Source organism: Rosa rugosa, chromosome 2 (assembly GCF_958449725.1).
Source record: "Rosa rugosa chromosome 2, drRosRugo1.1, whole genome shotgun sequence".
Taxonomy (NCBI): Eukaryota; Viridiplantae; Streptophyta; class Magnoliopsida; order Rosales; family Rosaceae; genus Rosa; species Rosa rugosa.
The window spans coordinates 31671208-31686582 of NC_084821.1; the positions used below are offsets into that span (position 1 = coordinate 31671208).

General features: G+C 36.7%; 1 protein-coding gene across 1 annotated transcript; it reads left to right on the forward strand.

The window, feature by feature from the left end:
• The first annotated feature begins 4217 nt into the window (after positions 1 to 4217).
• On the forward strand, positions 4218 to 13365 carry LOC133731879 (la-related protein 1A). Its single transcript, XM_062159320.1, has 14 exons — positions 4218 to 4644; positions 5488 to 6025; positions 6152 to 6323; positions 6940 to 7030; positions 7173 to 7244; positions 7931 to 8427; positions 8955 to 9024; positions 9340 to 9444; positions 9516 to 9856; positions 10043 to 10186; positions 10344 to 10407; positions 10987 to 11132; positions 11314 to 11418; positions 12644 to 13365. Exons 1-14 carry the CDS (start codon positions 4447 to 4449, stop codon positions 12804 to 12806), a joined length of 2706 nt encoding a protein of 901 aa, XP_062015304.1. The 5' UTR covers positions 4218 to 4446; the 3' UTR covers positions 12807 to 13365.
• Positions 13366 to 15375: the final 2010 nt, after the last annotated feature.

Genomic DNA, 15375 nt, shown 5'->3' on the forward strand with positions numbered 1-15375 from the left:
TGTGGTGGTGTGTTGTGGTGTAGGGGGTTTATATAGGGGAAGGCAAGGCTTCATGAATTTAATTTCCAAGGAATTTTCTGGTTACACCACACAGCTCCAACCAATGAATTAATGCCACGTCAGCTCTGCCATGTCACTCAACCAATCAAAAAGCTCCAAAATAAGTCCATAATCTTTCCAAATATATTATTGCTGATTTTCCCAAGATTTTATCTGATTTTTCTCTTAATTTTCGGCCAAAATAATCTTGAGTGAAAATAGGAATGAATCTGGACTTGTTTTGGACCTTTTCTCCCTTAAATCTCTCCATGACATCATTATCCTTGATCCTCTCTTGATTTTTGACATTAACTCCATAATTTCCCATGGCAAAATCAGATTTAATTCCTCAATAATATCTCCAACGTAATCTTCTTATGACTCTCCCTTGATTTTCACGTTGTCTCCATAATTTTCTCTTGATAATTCACGACAATTAAAGATTTATTCTCCAAGAATCTCTCTTTGACGTCCACAAAACCCTAAATCCAATGGGCTTTCTCCATTTGCCGAAAATCTAAATTAATCCAGAAGATTCTTGGGCCTCCATGTGTCATCTTCAAGCCATAAGGTCTCCTCACATTTCACCATTTTTCTTCATTTTTCCGACAATGCTTCCTAGTTGGCTTAGGAGTCTTGCTTTGACAAAGTTTCCTCTTTTGAACAGGATTTCCTGGTTGGACCAGGAAAACTTCATTTCTTCTTTTCAGCTTATTCTTGCAGCCCTCGTGCCTTTCTTCTATCGTTTCCAACGTTCCCTTGCTTCTCATGTGCCTTTAAGCTCATTTCTTCTCCATTTGCTCCAGTGCACCTAAAAATAGAACCTTTTATTAAACTTACTAAAAATAGAAACTTTCTAAAAATAGAAACTTTCCTAAAGAAGAATGATTTATGTAAGGAAATAACTAAGTAAATATGAGGAAATAACTATTAAAACATCGCATTAAAATGCTCCTATCAATTTTATGTGTTAATTAATCTTTGAATGCATACTTTGATTGATGAGCATGTAATTGAAACCATATTAAGGTGCTAGCATTCTATGTCTTAACAATTAAAGTGGAAAACCTATAATTACTTAGGTAAATTAACAATGAGTCTTGCATATGCTTGATTAGCGTTCTAACTTGTGTTCTTGGCTTGAATTGATCAAACTTCCATATGTGTTTAATGCGTTGATTGTGTTCTTGTTAGTGCTTAACTACTAATAGTAATTGCATGATTAATAGGGTTAACTATGGTGCGTTCTTCTAGTTAATTTAATTAAGGGAAGTAAAAAGGACTTTGTGTGCATTCATCTTTGTTCTTGATCAATACCTTGTTATGATATGCTTGATTCAAAATTGCAGAGTATCACCGTTGTTAACGTGTTAATGAGTAGTTAATTATATCTTTACATCTTCCATTCATCTTTATCTATTTGATTTGTGATTTGATTTGGTATGTCACATGTATATAATTAGTTGTTAATTTAGAAAATAAAATCTAAAAATCCCCTTACTTGTATTTTTCATAAATATTGTGAATATACTTTGTTTTAATTTGTTTAACGTTTCATTTTTCAGGAATTAATAAGGCTCTAATCCCCGGTTGAGAACGATCCCTACTTATTCTTACTACATTGATAGAGTTTTAAATTGAGCACTAACTTTTGTGCAGGTCATGAGTTTTGTTCCGAGATGAGTTGGGTTGGTTCAAGGCTGGGGGCTGCTTGACCTATTGTGCAATTGACTTCTCCATTCCATGCAGAATTGAACGCTTTGGCTAAGGGACTGATGGGTTGATCATCCACTTTCCCTCTTTTGTAGAAATCGTGGTGAGTCTATCTCCCAATTGTCCATCGATAACACCCCACGTCCGTTTGTGTTCCGCTGAAGGATGAAATTCTCAGTTGAGTCGTGCATCTCGCACGTTGGTGTCTCTCTTGATATATGAAATTGTTTTGGTTTTTGTTATGGCTTTTACCGTAATAACCTAAGTGTTTCTTTGTCAGAGTCAGTTGAAATATGGCTATATTTGGTAGTTCAAAATTTGGTGAAACTTTTGAACACTTTGCTTTATTGTAGCAGAGATATGTCGATACATTACTTACAAGGATGCATGTCTGCCTCAAATATGGCTCAGAAAAGAAAAGGCCCTTAACCTTTTATCATCAAATATAGCAAAACTTGCATTCTTTGCTAGAGGAATTAACTCCCCAGTACGGGAAAGACTCTTCAAGTTCGGAGAAATGACTTCGAGATTCTTGTGCAATTTGGTCAGCTTAACACATCTTATGCTGATGCGCTGCTTGGTAGCATGTGTTGTCTGTCTCCACGTTAATGGATTTGTAATAAAAACAGCTCATGTTGCATATTCATTGTACAATGGCTGTGTCCCGGTGATAATTGTACTATAATTTATCATTTGCAGACGTACTAAATTAGTAGAGCTTCTCAGTCATTATTGCCACTCTAGATATCCCGTTGCTTAAGAAGATCCTTAAAAGGAATCAGCTCCAACAAATACATGAGGTTGAAAGGCAATGTGTTGAAGGTGCGCAAACAGTTCCAATGGCACCTTTCACCTATTGATTATGATGCTTTTAACATGGTTATTTATGAGTTGCGACTCCAACGGAGTTTTTCAACAGTTTTCTTGAGCAATTTTGAACATTTGAAAACATGAGAACAATTGAAGATGATGATTGCTAAGAAAGAAAGCGTTATGGTTTAACCATGAAAGAAGAGATTAAGGGGGGTGTATTGTATATGGAATTAGTGGAACTTTTAAAGAAATCTATGGAATTTAAAAGTCTAGGTGTATTCAATATAGACTTTTAACAGTCTATGAAAGTCTTGAGGTATTCAATTAGGATTTTTAAAGACTTCATGAATTCCACCAAAATCTAGGGGTATTCAATTAGGACTTTTAAAAATGAATAAAAGTACAGAGGTATTCAAAATATCATTCATACTTATGGAATTAGAAAATCATGGATAATCATGGACTTTGTAGTGTTAACTATACATACCAAACTCCAATAATTTTCCAGCCTCCAGACCAAAGATTTCAAAAAGTCTATCAAAGTTTCCTCTTAAAAAAAACAAAAAAAAAATGGTCTATCAAAGTTCTTCTCTCTACGCACGAACAAGTTTGTTCTTCATCATCTCTCTTTCTTAATTTTTAATCTTTTATGATATCAACCTTTTTTGATACCCAACATGTTCATTGTAGTTGTTGAATGTGATTTTTGTTTTTTTGTTTTTTTTGTTTTTATTTTTATTTTTTTCAATTGTGATACTTCGAACCCTAATAGCAATAAAAATGATTTATGAAACCCTAAAACTCAAATATTGTGGTCTAACCCTAAGACCTTGAACCATACTAAATTTTATCTTATTAATTAATTATTCTCATTAATTTGAATTTATATTATGGTTCAAAAAAAGGTTGAACAATTGAATTTCAATTGATTGATTATAGATCAAGACATTGACCAATATTGCTACAATATATGTTAATCGGCGAAAACAAAATTGATGAGAATAATTAACTATAAACATCAAGTGATCTATATTGTATATTTATGTTGTTGGGAGATTAGGAATGGGAACAAACTGGCTAGACAGATTAACAATCATTTATTTGAGTCAATTTCTATTAGAAGATACTGGAGCATTGAAGAGACAACAAGTTATTATTTTGTTTTGTGTTTAGGCTGCATTTGTTTTTTTTGTTTTTATTTTTATTTTTTTATATTTTGTACATCATAGGAAATCTGTAGAAGTCATTCATAATAAAATATATAGATTTTCATGAATAAATAAAAGTCTGTTGCTAAAATCAATGGTTTTAAGAAATCCATAACAGTCTATCAACTTTTTAAAGAGTCTGTGGATTTTTCAAAAAGTCTGTCATTTAAAAAAAGTCTGCACAAATCGAAATACAATACACCCTTAAGAATGAAGGTATAAGTCTATAAACTGTACTAAGGAAAGGAAATTGTTATTTAGAATATTTTAATATTTAAATAAATAGCGCTTTTTTTAGTAATTAGTACCGGCTGGAGCCAAGTAATGCGGAAAAGACGGATTTACCTCTTTTTAAAAAATAAAATTACATCCCTGCCATTCAGCTTCACCCTACGACTGCGTAATATATAAAGACTTGCACAAGGCTTTTCAACAGTAGCGCACTTTGTTTGGCAACTGTCAATCCCTTTTAAAACCCTAACAACAGCAACAGCAACAGCAACAGCAACTCCCACCACCCATGTCCGAATGAACACTGCAAAACCCTACGACTGCGTTCTGCGCTGATCACGCTTTCTCTTACTACTCCACTGCTACTAGCCACCAGGTCTCAAGCTCAAGCCCAAGCTCTTCCATCCCAGAAGAATAATAAGATCGTCGATCGGAGGGACTGATGGTGATGGCTGAAACTGATGAGCTCAATGTGAATGGTCCCAAATCCCCGTGGAAGACTCCGGTCGCCGCCGAAGAAGCTCCCGTCAATGGCATGGGTGCCGAGTCCTGGCCTGCTCTGGCCGACGCCCAGGCCCAGGCCCAGGCCCAGGCCCATAGGTCCAAGACTCCCGACCTTGCCACTCCTCTGCCTCCTCAGGTACTTTCTTACACTCCAAATTTCAGTTATAATGACAATACCATGTGAGCTTTCTTGATAAGAATCCTCATTGACAGAATACATTCATATGATTTACTATCTATCTATCAACCCTCTTTCCTTTTGGTCTTCTTTCAACAATTAACCATGCAAAAATCAGCCAAATCATTTGATTACTATCATCATAAATTTTCATTGTACATTTGTGCTCGTCTGTATGCCACACTTTAGTAATGGCCGCTCCATTGCTATAATCGTTGCGGAGACAAATGGATGTTCTGATCACTCAACTGCTTGGCAACTTTCTGGAATAATATTAGAGTTTCTTCGCTACCAAAATGGCTCCCTAGTCTTCAATTAATCTCTCTGTCCCTTTGTCCTGCCTCCGCGTTTACTTTTATTAGCTGTATTTACACTGAAGTTCTCCTCCGGAAAAGATAACTCTGGAGTTGGATATTCTTTTTGAACTCATACGAGTCATATATCAATGCAGAAAATATCAATTGTTGGCTGTTTTTCCCATCTGTTTGAGCATATAGAATGTAATCTTATAAAGTAACTTTACCACTTATGAAGACTAGTATAGAGTGTTGAACTTTACATTCTGTTTGAACCTGCACTTGATATGCAAAGCATTACTGTTTGGTGAGACAGATTACAATAGGCTCAGAATTGGATGGATTAGACTTTCCAATAGTTTTTTTGCGATTCCTATTCTATATGAGAATAAGTTTTTCAAAAAAAAAAAAAAAAAAAAAAAAAAAAAGTATAACTGGATCTACTTTTACTTCATCTGGCCACTGACTGTATTTTAACGGTAATATATTTGGTTTGGTGAACCAGGGATTAATCTCGCAGCAAAAGACGAATCGGCCTGGAAACTCTAACGCTTCGCATAAGCATTCATCGTCACAATATCAAAAGACAGGCCCTAAACGCAATCCAAATGTTGCACCTCCTTTCCCAGTACCCTTACCTTACCATCAACCATCACTTCCACCTGTTTTTCATACTATGGTACATCCGCCACACATTGCTGCTTCTGGTTATGCTTTCCAGCCATACCCTGGACCCATTGCAAATGTTGAAAATCATATAGCAAAATCTGGATCTGAGACCCCGGTGCAAGGTTTTGTGCAACCGGTTCAGCCCCAACCACGAGGTAATCCAAATGCTTATGGTGTCAATTTTTCTTCTAGAAGACCCAATATGCAAGAGCCTGGTGGGCCTGGTGGCCATTGGAATCATGCTTGGTATCAGCAACGACCATTTAATCCCAGAGAGAACATTCCTATGCAACAGGGGGTTGGACCTAGGCCTTTCTTGAGGCCTCCATTTTTTGGTCCAGCTCCAGGGTTCATGGTTGGCCCAACTATTCCAGGTAATTATATAATGCCAGTGCTGGGTGTCTCATCTGACTATTTTATCTGTCATCTTTATTCTCTGAATTTACTAGTCCCAACAGAGGAGAAATCAGTATGCTGAGTTAATTTATATAATTATGCAGGACCTGTCCCCATGTGCTATGTTCCAGTTCCGCCGACTGGTGCAATTAGGGGACCTCATCCTCCCCACTTTATGCCACATCCTTTAAATCCAGGGGCTCCATTACTACACCCGGAGACACATCCGGTAGCTTTGAGGGATAATATTATAAAACAAATAGAGTATTATTTTAGGTAAGTGTTCTGAGCATGCCTCTTTTCTTTCTTTGCCTTTAAATAATGTGATTAGCTGCTATACTTGATATGGACTTGTAATTTTTGATTACTCTGAAAGAGGGGTTTCACACTGAGTTAAAATTTGTTGGCTTCATGGTCTTCGGTAACTGAACACTTTAGAGGGTCTTCTCTCTATTTTAAAAAACTAGCAGGGAGTCTACGCCCTATGTGTGGGAGATCAGAAAATGAAAACTGAAAAATACTGGGTAGTTACTGTGAAGGACTTGTTTACCTGTTTTCTTTTCTATATTCTTTTTTGAACTGACAATTTTGTCTTTCTTAAATTATTCAGTTTTAAAAGTTTTTGATATTTAAGGGCTGTAATGTAGAAAACATCAGATCAAGCCCTCTTCTCTTAACATGTAGTATATAGATAAAGATTCTCTGAAAATGGGAACTGTTTAACCTAGGCCGACTGGCCAAAGAAGTTATCTCTTTTTCCTTTTTCTTTTTCTTTTTCATCTTTTTGTTTTATTCTTTGATGTGGAAAAGTTTTAACACTTAAAAAGTAATGAATTTATTATACAACGATTTCTTTTAATATTTATTGACTATGAGTTCCTCCTTTTCGCAGTGATGAAAATCTAAAGAATGACAAGTACCTAATTTCATTGATGGATGACCAAGGGTGGGTGCCAGTAACCTCTATTGCTGACTTTAAAAGGGTATGTTTTGATTTGATGTAATAGAGTACATGTTGTAGAGGTTCAAACTAATATATGCTATGTAAGGGTAGTTGATATATTTTTTTCTTGCTTTTTGGATTGTTATAATGTAAACTAGCTACTTGTTTGTATTGTGTTGCAGGTTAAGAAAATGTGTACAGACATAGCATTTATTCTTGATTCACTGCTGGGTTCAGCTACCGTTGAAGTGCAGGTTAATATTCTTTGCACTGTGGTATTTTGATGTGATGTGCTCTTAACTGACTGTCTGATGGCACTCTGGTGCCAAGAAGTATTGATTTGTGATAATTGGTCTTGATTTATTCTTGATTCACTGCTGGGTTCAGCTACCGTAGAAGTGCAGGTTAATATTCTTTGCAGTGTGGTATTTTGATGTGATGTGCCCTTAACTGAATGTCTGATGGCACTCTGGTGCCATGAAGTATTGATTTGTGATAATTGGTCTATCCTCTTTGCACTGTTTTGGTCTTTCTATGAGATGACTGTATGTCTGACTAGCCTCCATAACATTTATAATATAGAATTAACGGGTGTTTTTGTAACTACTAGTAGTCTCGGGAACCTTTGTGGAGTCAAATTAGTAAATGTCTTTGATTCAGCAAAATCAAAAGATATGCAATAAATTATGGAAGTTGCAGTTACTTATGTGGTTCAGCTACTGTAGAAGTGAAGGCTAATCGTCTTTGCACTATGTGGTATTTTGATGTGATGTGCTCTTAACTGTATGTCTGATGGCACTGGTGCCACAAAATATTATTTTGTGATATGGAATGACAACCTAATAATTTGGTCTCTCCTCTTTGCATTGTTTGCTCTTTTTATGAGATGAATTTCTGTTCTCTTCTTTGACATGTACTTGGACTTGATCTTGTTTCTTAGGGCAACAAGATACGGAGACGAATTGAGTGGTCAAAGTGGATTGCAACTTCTACAGACTCTACATCAAAACCGGCCCAACTTGAACAGAGGTCTATCAATGTTTTAGAGAATAGTGATGCCAGTGGTGATGGAAGGACCACTTGCGAGGAGAATGTTGAACTTTCATCATGTGAAAAGAATTTGATGGAGGACAAGCCATCAAATACCGAACATGGCCTTGATACTCTTGACATTGATGGTAGATTACCAGAGTTGACTTGTAATAATGGTGATAAGATTCGAAAGTCTACTGCCAAATCAAATTTTAAGTCCTCATATCTTAAAACGAATCATTGCTCAGACTGCCCTGACCAATCCAAGGGAACTGAGCCTTCAGATATGGATATGAAGAATCTTGGTGGTCTGTCAAGTGATTTTGCAAACACATTTATGCTCGACGAAGAGCTAGAGCTTGAGCAGAAAATAATAAAAAAGGATGATCTCTATCCCAGTAGAAGGTATACAACTTGTTTGTATTTGCTTGATGTGCTTTATCAAATATCTGTCTAGTTTCCTATATCTTTAGTGACGCAAGGCTATTGTAGTTAAATTTGATGGAAAATCAGTAGTATTCTAGAACTTGATTTGTTAAGTCATGGCGATCTTTTGTTCTTAAATCTAATTGAACGAATACACCTTTGTTGTCTTCATTTATTTCATTTTTTTTCCTTTCTGGTCTTATTCATTCAGTATAATCTATATATAGAGTTTTAGTCATTAAAAGTGCTTCTGTTCATACATTTTTTGGTGCTGGAATAAAACTATCCTGGCGCCAGTCAGTTTTATTTATTCTGTTTCATACCATACAGTCTTTTAAATTGGAGACTAGATTTGTGGCTTATCCTGACTGCTTAGTTCTTGCTTCAATAGCATTACAATCCATTATCATGCAATGTCATTTGCATTTGAGCTTACTATTTCGAGCTATGTTTTTGTGGTTTACTGACGCTACTATTTCGTGTTCTTGTGGCATTTCCGCCCAAAGGGTTGATGATGAAGATGATGAGATTGTCGTACATGATCAGGATGTCCAGAGACTTGTAATTGTTACCAGGGTAAGTCCATTAAACTATAAAATTGTATATTTCAAAATGTTGTTCTGATCATAAAGTTAATGAAATTGCTACCATGATCTGTATGGCGAGAAGACTTCTTGATCATAGTAGTGATTTTTCTTTTAAGCTGCTAGTCTACTCTGTAATTACGCAATTGTTGCCTAATCTCTAGAAGAAGCTGTCCAACCATGTTATTGCTTATATAGGTCCTTATATGTTCATAAACTTCAGTTTCAGTATCTTCTCTTAATGATTCAGACTTTAATGACTTTGGCATTCTGATAAGTGGAATTTTTTTTTTTGTGTGCTGCGCAGAATTGCAGAGTAGGTGAAGGATCTAAAACTGATGATAAGGAATCAAAAACCATTACCAATGAGCTCGCTTCTGCTATAAATGAAGGCCTTTATTTCTATGAGCAGGTTGAGAGAACCCCCCCTAGAGTTTGTTAGTTTTTGTTCTTTCATTGTCCTAACTTACAATCAATTAGCAGGAACTGAAAACCAAGCGATCAAACCGTAAAAAGAACAACTCCAGTTACGAAAATAGAGATGCAGGCTCAAGAGTTTCAAATTTGGCCAAAGGATTTTCAAATTTGAAACGTGCTGAAATATCTGGCAGTAACAGTGGCACTGAAGAGTCTATAAGTGCTAATTCCCGAAAGAAGTATAGCAAAAACTTCCAAAATCAACAGTCATCCCATAGACAGCGATTCTTCTCGAGCAACTTTAGAAATTATGGAACCGGTCGGAACTCTCTAGGAATCATATCTGAAAGTCCACCAAGTAACTCAGTTGGATTTTTCTTTAGTTCCACACCACCTGAAAATCATGGGTTAGTTGTAAATGTCTGTTACTTTTGTTCATACAATTTTGTTTTTTTTTTTTACTTGTTATTGAGATAATGAATTGTCACTATCAAAAAATCAAGGGCAATAACTGTAGCACCAAGTTAATGCCTAAGAATACTAGCTCTTATGGTTCTGCCAATCTAATCCATATATAAATTTTAAATTTACAGTCCAAGATCTTCCAAGTTGAGTATTTCTCCCCATGGGGTTCTGTCAGGGAGCAGTCCGCCAGTGGGTTCTGTGCCAAAGTCATTTCCACCATTTCAGCATCCAAGTCATCAGCTTCTAGAAGAAAATGGTTTTAAACAGCAGAAGTAAGGGGATATGATTTTGAGCTTGTGAACACGCTTTTCTTTGATTGGTAGATAGAGAGAAAAAGATAGGGAGAAGGAAAAGAAAAAAAAAAAAAAAAAAGAAGAAAGAAAGAAGAGAGCATAATATGTTAGCTGACCTTGTTCCCCTTCCTTTCAGGTACCTAAAGTATCACAAGCGGTGCCTAAATGACAGGAAGAAGTTGGGAATCGGTTGCAGTGAGGTGGACTTTTATCTGAATTTCTGTTGTCTTATTAATTTCATAATAAAAGGAAAAGAAAAAGAAAAATATTTGTGTTTAAGGGGTGAAATCTTTAATTTTTGATTAGCTGGTCGTAACCTAAGCTTAATGCCTTTTCAATCAATTTCACATCAATATATGCTCTGATCTCTATTGTTATACGTTCTGCTAAAATTAATTTATTAGTATACTAATCTGACATATAGCCCCATCTCCACGTAATTGTTGTACCCTTATGTTTGTATGAGAAGATGCCAAACTTTCATGTTGGATAAAGTTCTTGATTTGGTGTGGTTCACTTCTTGTCCATAGCTCATTGATGTATGTAGTCTCAGCAACCCTGGATCCAAATGAATTGCATAACATTTGCATATAATTGAACTAAAGAATTTGACCTATGCTGTTATTCACCAAATTTATTTCAATTGACTTTAGGTGAATTCCATCGTCATTTTATCTTTCCCTGTCCCTTTTTATTTTTGTTTTTGTTACTTCTCTTCAATATCATAAAAATCTCTAGAGTGAGTAGTGAGATGCGTGCTGTTGTTATTTCCCTTGCAGGAAATGAATACTTTATATAGATTTTGGTCGTATTTCCTAAGAAACATGTTCAACTGCTCAATGTATGATGAGTTCCGGAAATATGCACTTGAAGACGCTGCTGCTAGCTATCATTATGGACTAGAGTGCCTATTCAGATTCTATAGGTTAGTGATATAGTTTGAATTTGTTTTTTTTCCAATTATATCTGCAATCCCCTTTTGAATCTCCAGCTTTTCTTGTGTTTTTAATTATTTTGTCTTAGAGAGTTTTATCTCGACCAGTTCTTTTCTATAGTGTAAATGTATATATACTAATACATGCCTGTGGTTGTATGTTCTTTTTCAGTTATGGGTTGGAGAAGGAATTTAGAGATGACCTGTATGATGACTTTGAACAGCTGACTCTGGAGTTTTACCATAAAGGAAATCTGTATGGCCTGGAAAAATATTGGTAACTATTATTTTCATTGGCTTCCTTTTTCGGAATCTTTAGATTTAAAAAAAGATGGCGATCAATCTACTTCAGTGTCTTTTATTCACCAGGTGTGATATGATCTGACCATTGCCTGTTTCTTTATCCCCTATATTTTGAAATTCAATATTTAGTGCATCAGATCCTGGGAAAGCCATTGCTTTATAGTTAGGTGGTTTGTGCAAGCACTGTGCGACTTCACTTTACTGGGAAAAAAACCTCGGAACGAAAAGGGAAAAAGAAGGGAAATGTCTATATAATCAATCTAGTAAGAAATGTCTGCAGTGAAAACATTTGATCTATTAATCAAATTAAATAAAAAATTGGATTTGACATTTGAGAAGTCTGAGTGTTTGTCAGTTGTGGTCTTGTCTGTAATTAGTACTTACTGGATTATATAGGTTTTCATTCAGTGGTCCATATTCACCTTTTTATGATCAAAGTGTATAAAAAAGCTAAATTTAATTTTGGAGGCCACCTATCATTTACATGCTTTTTCTTAGAGCTCATGTAGAATTGAAAATCTTTGATTATGTAATGTTCATGTGTTGCTGTTAACGTTAGTGATCCGTGGGATCTCTAGTTAGCTTTAGAGAGAGAGAGAGAGAGAGTGACACAAGATGTATAGTGGTTCGCCTCCGCATGAGCAGGAGACTACGTCCACTTGAAAGCTATACTAGTGTGTCGAGCCTTGCGGCCTAACAAGATTACAAAGTATGTAATGGGATGAATGAATTGTGGAATCTCTATCTAAGTGGGAGGAGAGTTCCTTTTATAGGTGAAGGAATGCTCTTCCTACACATTGTTTTCGATGTGGGACAAGCAACCACACAATTCTAGTGTAGAAACTATTCTAGTGTAGAAATGTCTAGTTTGTGGAGGCAACTTTGCAAGGGCGGGAAGGTGGCTTCCCGGTGGCGGATTTGCGACTTCCGGATACCGTAGCGTAGCTTGAACATAGGGCTACACGATGCATGTCTCGGTTGGGCCTTGCCATGTCTTATGGATGTCCCAAAGTGGGTGTTACTTATGCTTGGTGATGTAGAGAACTAGCTTGCTAGTGTAGGTATAAACAGTTGCTGCATTGAATTGATTAGAATTGGAATTTAGATACAATGTTCTATTAATTAATTACTCTTGTTGTGGTCCAAGCGATTGCATGCAACAGTTATTTATAATTTTAATTCCCTTTTTTATGTGGCAGGGCATTTCATCATTATCGGGAAAAACGGGGTCAGAAGGAGCCTCTTAGAAAAAATCAAGAATTGGATCGATTGCTTAGGGAAGTATACCGTAGCTTGGATGATTTCCGTGCCAAAGAGAGGACTACAACGGCAATCACTACCATGAAAGAGAGGAGTCATTAGTAGAAAGTAGCAAGTAATGCGAGTAACCTGTAATCAAAGCCCTGGCGATGACATTGAATTGATGGCATCCCAATTTTGAAAGATAAATCTGACAGCTTTAAGGGAGTCAGTTTGCAGCCATTTTGGTTATGGGCACAAAGAATGAAGATGGCTTCTGTATAATAGGCATTTGATGGATTGCACTCACCTTTGTTGAGGCTGCCAACTGCTGCGTTTTTTTGTGCAAGGTTTTTTTGGCTCCCTGGCTCTATCTTTTATTGGAGTTATCTGCAGCTTGAAGAGGGTGGTGCCTCTGCTTTTTCTCTATCAGTTCAAGCCTTCTCTGAATTGTAGTTGTACATAGTTAAGTTACTTTTTGTTTTTCTTTTGTGTTGGAAAAAGAAAAAAAAAAAAAAGGGAAAAAAAAAAAAAAAAACAGGTGTGAAAGACAGGGATATGATGGGAAGAAGAAATGCAATAAGAAAAAAGAAGAGGAAGTTGTAGTTTATACCATGTGAAATTTGTGACCAATAAGTGATTGAAATTGAATTTATTTCAGAGTCAGGATTTTATCTTATTATTTTTATTTTTCTCTTTTCTGTTTTGATTGCTGGTTTTGAGAATGAGAAACTTCTTTTGTGAAGAGCCCGGAAAAATCATGCGTGTCACTCAAATGGGGGCAACCATTCAAGCCTCAATTTGACAAGATCCCATTATCTTAACTAATCTTAAGATCGCTTTGGTTTAAGCTGCTCTAAAGAAACCAAAACCCTAGAACCAATTCTCGTCCGGCGGCTCCCGCCTGAGGCAGGCCACCGGCCTCACAGCGGTGCGTGGTCCTGCCGGGCGGGGAGTTTCGCTACTATTGCTTGGAAGGGCTGCCCGGGATTTGTTGATCAAGACTCTGGTGCGGTGGTTTTGGCATGCAGTTTGGGGCGATGTCTCCATGGCGCGATGAGGTGTTGGGCAGTGGCGGCGCTCTGTTAATGATGCAGGTCTCGTGGATGAATGGGTTGCAGGGATGCTGGATCTTGGTGGTGCAGGTCGAGGTGCCACAGGTCGCGGCGTTGTCATGGCGACCTAGTTGGGTGGAGGGGTTGTGCGCGCATTCTTGGCGTGATGGAGATGACGACTGGGCTTGGGCCAAGCTTTCCTGGCTGGGTTTGGGTTGGCTTTTCTTTGGGTTGTTCCTTTAGGGCTCCTATTTGTTTAGTTGTTTTACTTTCTTACTATTTCCTAGTGTTTTAGGTAGCTAGGCACTTTATTGTGCAACTATGAGTTTTATCTTTGGGCTTGCTTATTTACTATGTTATTTCATAGTGGCTTGCTTAAATAAGTGAGCATGAGTACCGTCAAATGATCGGACCTAATCTATGTATCGCTGTGGTTTACCACAAACTCTTTATCTACCCATAGATGGTAGATGGAGGATATGTAATGGTCGTTTCTGGCCTGAGTTAATGATATATCGACATGATATTATTTCAAAAAAAAAAAAAATCGCTTTGGTTTATTTTTTGATGCCGGGATGTTCAAATTGCTGGTTGCTATCAAATATAGATGAAATCCAAATTAGTTTATAATCTATTTGGGAGCTCTTAGATAATATTATTTCATTTTATTTGGTCTGGTAAAGAACATTAATTTTTTTTTTTTGATACATATTACCATAAAGGGTTGCTCACCTAAGGGATAGTTTTTGAAGGATTGTGAAGAACAAATAAATTTAATTAGTACACCAAAACCTAAGTTTCTGCGGCAACCAAAGGTCGAGTCCTCGGATCCAGTAAGATCGATCTTGTCCGGCGGCGGTCGCCGTCTGGGTAGGCCTTTGGCCTCTTTGATGTGTGTGGCTGACTGCCGGACGGGATTAAACATAATTAAAAATCAATATAAATCTCATAATTATACCGGACGTGATGGTTCAGCCATTAATACAAAATACCTGGAATTTTTTTTCTTTTAAACCAAGTACATACCGATGCCCTGAACATAAAATGTCAATACAAACTCGCTTCATAAAATCATATATTATATTACCCAAGTTTACGAATTCAGTTGCAACAACAAAATTATAAGTAAACACTCCTCAGACCTTACTACATAGCGGAAGTCTTAACAACAGCAAAGTCACAAAATTAGCTTCCTACCCGTACTAGCTGCAGTTACAAGATCTCAGCTTCAGCCACAATTATCATGACCTGCAGGATTAACCCCTACACCATCGAATAGTGCACCGAATTGCAACAACAAACCTGGTGAGCTTTTGAAAGCTTGTATGAGTAACTCAAATATGTAAATCAACCAACTCACACTAATCATGAGAAAACAACCCACACATTGATTCCTTTCGAAATCACAAATCCTTTCCTCAAAGGAGATGCACATGTAACTCCGTATTTGATCACTCAAAAAATAAATATGAAACCCAAAGTCCCCCATGGACAATAAAAGAAAGAATACTCTCAGACTCTCTTTTAGAAACCCGTACTCATGAGTCCTAAGTAACTGAAGGAATTGTGTCCTAAAACAATCATTTTGATGTAATTATTATTATTATAAGGGCAAAATTACTGGTCACTCCCTTAAC

What these genes read in the sequence shown, in the direction of transcription:
- LOC133731879 (XM_062159320.1), top strand. Translation starts at nt 4,447, where the DNA reads ATGGTGATGGCTGAAACTGATGAGCTCAATGTGAATGGTCCCAAATCC. An exon ending in GGTTGGCCCAACTATTCCAG is followed by an intron (nt 6,026 to 6,151) that starts GTAATTATATAA and finishes ATAATTATGCAG; the next exon opens with GACCTGTCCCCATGTGCTAT. An exon ending in TATGGCCTGGAAAAATATTG is followed by an intron (nt 11,419 to 12,643) that starts GTAACTATTATT and finishes TTTATGTGGCAG; the next exon opens with GGCATTTCATCATTATCGGG.